General features: G+C 45.2%; 1 protein-coding gene across 1 annotated transcript; it reads left to right on the plus strand.

Moving 5' to 3' along the window:
• Positions 1-695: 695 nt before the first annotated feature.
• On the plus strand, positions 696-1,808 carry LOC139663860 (somatostatin receptor type 2-like). The gene has a single exon (XM_071542625.1). The coding sequence runs from the start codon at positions 696-698 to the stop codon at positions 1,806-1,808; it is 1,113 nt and encodes a 370-aa protein (XP_071398726.1).
• The last annotated feature ends 2,335 nt before the right edge of the window (positions 1,809-4,143 follow it).

Below are 4,143 nucleotides of genomic sequence, written 5' to 3' on the forward strand. Positions count from 1 at the left end.
CAAGCTCTGGCCACAGGTACAACGTACTGTTTAAGCTGTGATATAGTCAAATCTGGAGGGACTGGTGAGGAGCTCTGTCATCACACACACCATCACTCTGGTCTGTTCTCAAGAAATAGGGTCAGTGGCAGCTACTCATAAAAAAAAACATAAAATCTCCCACATAACCACTGGCCATAAGGATTATAAAAGAGCCTTCCCATGTTACGAAAGGCCATGAGTACATATATGTCAAAGCATTAAAAAGAAAAGCTTTATGCTCAGGTTGATAACACACAGTTATTACTGGACAGAGATTATGGTGTTGTATCTCGTCAGCCATGAGCATGTTTTTATTGCAAAAGTACACGTGATGGACACTCATGACATTGAGATCAATTGAGTCAACACACTAACATCTATGAGTAAGCGATCTCTCAGCTGAACAGAGGAAGGAGAAGAGATCCAGTCCAATATCTAGATAAGATGGTGACCATGGATGTCAGTCTTCTACAAAGCACATCAATACTGGAGACTGGAGAGTTTTTTATTGTATTCTCAAGCTAGACCATAACTGGCAGCATTATAAAGGTAACTCACATCTATTTTGAGAAGTAATAGAAGTAATTCACATTGTGCTATACTGACATATTTCATGTGTGCAGGTGGGATGCCATAATCCATGTTTTTGAGTGCCAGAGACAGACTGAGGCATCATGGACTCCTGGATCTTCCCATCATCGCCCCCAAACCTGTCGGAGCCCCTCATGTACGACAGCTTCATGCAGGGCAACGAGTCGAGCGTCCACGGGAACTACACCGACCACAGCTTCAACAGGACCAGTACGGTGGTCATCACCTGCATGTACTTCCTCGTGTGCACCGTGGGACTCTGCGGAAACGCCCTTGTCATCTACGTCATCCTGCGCTACGCAAAGATGAAGACCGTCACCAACATCTACATCCTCAACCTGGCGGTGGCCGACGTGCTCTTCATGCTCGGCCTGCCGTTCATCGCCATCCAGTTGGCACTGGTGCACTGGCCGTTCGGTCCCGTGCTCTGCCGGGTGGTGATGACCGTGGACTCCCTCAACCAGTTCACCTCCATCTTCTGCCTGACGGTCATGAGCGTCGACCGCTACCTGGCCGTGGTGCACCCCATCAAGTCCACCAAGTGGCGCAAGCCGCGCATGGCCAAGATGATCAACCTGGCGGTGTGGGGCGTGTCATTGCTGGTCAACCTGCCCATCGTCATCTACAGTGGCGTGATCACGAAGCACGACGGCTGCTTCTGCACCATCGTGTGGCCTGAGCCTCAAGAGGCCTACTACACGGCGTTCATGTTCTACACCTTCGTCCTGGGCTTCTTCCTGCCCCTCATGGTGATCTGCCTTTGCTACTTGCTCATCATTATCAAGGTGAAGTCCTCAGGCATCCGCGTCAGCTCCACCAAGAGGAAGCGCTCGGAGAGGAAGGTGACTCGCATGGTGTCCATCGTGGTGGCGGTGTTCGTCTTCTGCTGGCTGCCTTTCTATGTCTTCAACGTCACTTCGGTGACGGGCACCATCAGCACCACTCCCATCCTGAGGAGCACCTTTGCTTTTGTGGTGGTGCTGGGCTACGCCAACAGCTGCGCCAACCCCATCCTCTACGCCTTCCTGTCGGAGAACTTCAAGAAGAGCTTCCAGAATGTTCTGTGCCTGAAGAAGGTGGGCGGGCTGGACGAGATCGAGCGCAGCGATAGCCGGCAGGATAAGTCTCGCATGATGAATGATCCCACGGAGACCCAGAGTACTCTGCTCAATGGGGACCTGCAGACCAGTATCTGAGAGAAAGGTGATGGACAGGCAGAGATATACACATACACACAAACACACACACACTCACACAGCCTTCTCTCTGAAATTGGAAATGGTTTCTGTCAACTATCAACCTCTATGAAGTCACATCAGAGGAGACAAAACACTTCAAAGAGGAACGTGTCACTTTATTAAGGAGGACAAAGGCCCGTTAGAAATTAAAAATTGAAAAGATGTCGAACTGCACTGTTCCTCTCTCTGCCTTTATTTTCACACAGTGACACATTGTTGGGTTTCCCTGGCTGTAAACAAATCCATTGTAACATAATCATAAGTTCATACAAATGTGTTTGCTCTGTGCTGTATTTCCCTTGAAAGCTGCACTGATTGTCCTCAGTGTATTGACACTGAGGGAAGGCGGATGGTGAAAGGACACTAACACCTACATGTTCCCCTAGGCGACATGGATTTTCCCTGGAGACCCAGGACTACATACACACTTTCCTTTACAGCAGAGGTCATGTGCTAAGTTTCCATAGTTCTGTATTATGTAGAAATAATATCATAACTGTGTGCCCATGTGCTGTAAAACAATAACATCCTGCAGATACAGTTGGCAACCTTATCATTTCTGTATTTTTGCTCATTCGCACGTTGTTTTGCTGAGTGGTTTCACTGTAGATAGCTGTGTGGGACGCTCTGTTTTGAACCTCTGAAGTGTATTTATAAATCAGTGATGATTTTCTCAGTCACATAATGTAATGAATATCAGTTCAATGAATTAGTGTGTTCTGCAATACAGCAGTCTCATTTCTCGTGTGAGCACTGTACAGTTTTATTTGTGATACAAATGTGAATAACATTGTTCAATCAGTGGCTACACTTTAAAGTGTAATATTTAGTCCCGTATCACTTTATTCCCACTTCATCATAGTTACATGAATAATTATATTACTTTAATGGTACTGGCTTGGCCAATATACCAAGCCAAAATCTAACCAAACTGCTGCTAGAGTGTATAGATATTAGTTATACTACTTTAGGTAATCATTTTTAAAATGTTGTGGTTGCTCTTCTAAGTTAAGTAGTATTATATACAGTAATGTTACTGTATACCTACTCCTGCTGGTTGATTCTGTTGAGTACTGTATGTCATGGCTGTAAATTTAGCACTACAGTTATTTAACATATCCAACAATGTTGCTGTCATTGTTTGCAGCTGTTACAGAAACTCTTAACTGCTATAATCCAAAAAATGCTAGGCTGCAAAACTAATTCAATAGCCAAGCATATGCTGAGTTATGGCTCAGCATCGTGTTTTTGTGTCACCTGAGGACATAAAACAGAATATTTGACATATGATGAGCTCATTCCTGTTTCCTATCCGCCTCCCCAGGGCTGTACCGTGTGTCAGAGGTCAAAGGTCACCTGGTGACACACAGACCGCTGTGTCCCTGCAATTGGGAGGCCAGATTTCAAGCTCGGGCTTTGTCCCCAGCTGTCTGAGAGACGTGAATTTGAGAAGGGCTAGAACACTGATCCCCAAGGGGCTCTGGTGTTCCTTCTAGTTATCGTCATCACTGTACTCCACAACTCATCCTGCCGTCCTGTGTGGCTCCCTGTCTTATAGTAGTAGTAGTAGTTTGTTGACTATCTGTACAAGTTGATAGACCTTTACCCTAAATGTGCAGGTTCATTCAAATATATGCCAAAGCCAGTGATAGAGATTATGATTAATGTGCTATGAACCCCCGCAGCGCCCTCAGACCATATCTGTGTGTGTGTGTGTGGGTAATTATACCGTTAGATCTCGACATAGCCAGCCTTCTGCAAAAATGCAACGTACAATATGTGTGACTGTTGCTAATAAAAACATTCAAGGCAAGTAAGGAATCTGACGGAGCCACTCTAGGCATGTTCTTCTGAATATGAATATGCTATGATTATGACACTGCACGGAGTCTCAGTTCAGACTCCACCAGAAGTGAGTGCATTGCGAGTGCTCAGCCATGACTGATCTAATTCCATATCCAATATCTGTCTCGGCAGTATTGCTGAATTTGTTACCTGGGCTGTAACATCTTATTACACAAAACCAGTGGAAGACGTGGCACACCTCCAGTGACCTATATTTCCATAGCAACAGTGACCAGGAGACTTGGTCCCCTGGAAACATTCATTAGCACCGTAATAATAATAATAGAGAGGCAACCTCTGTGGACATGAATTATGAATGTAGGTATTGCTCAGACATCTGAAGCAAAAAACAAAACATTGACAGGATGTATCAAGACCACCGTCCACCGAGCTGTGAACCCAAACACCTCATTTACATTTAGCCTAACAAAATATATATATAGTATAT

This window comes from Centroberyx affinis, unplaced genomic scaffold, assembly GCF_046629955.1.
Source record: "Centroberyx affinis isolate AG114_WGS23_722 - 3 ecotype Tasmania unplaced genomic scaffold, CSIRO-AGI_Caff_v1 ptg004137l_1, whole genome shotgun sequence".
NCBI classification, from domain to species: domain Eukaryota; kingdom Metazoa; phylum Chordata; class Actinopteri; order Beryciformes; family Berycidae; genus Centroberyx; species Centroberyx affinis.

Coding starts and splice junctions, on each gene's coding strand:
- LOC139663860 (XM_071542625.1), top strand. CDS start 696: ATGGACTCCTGGATCTTCCCATCATCGCCCCCAAACCTGTCGGAGCCC.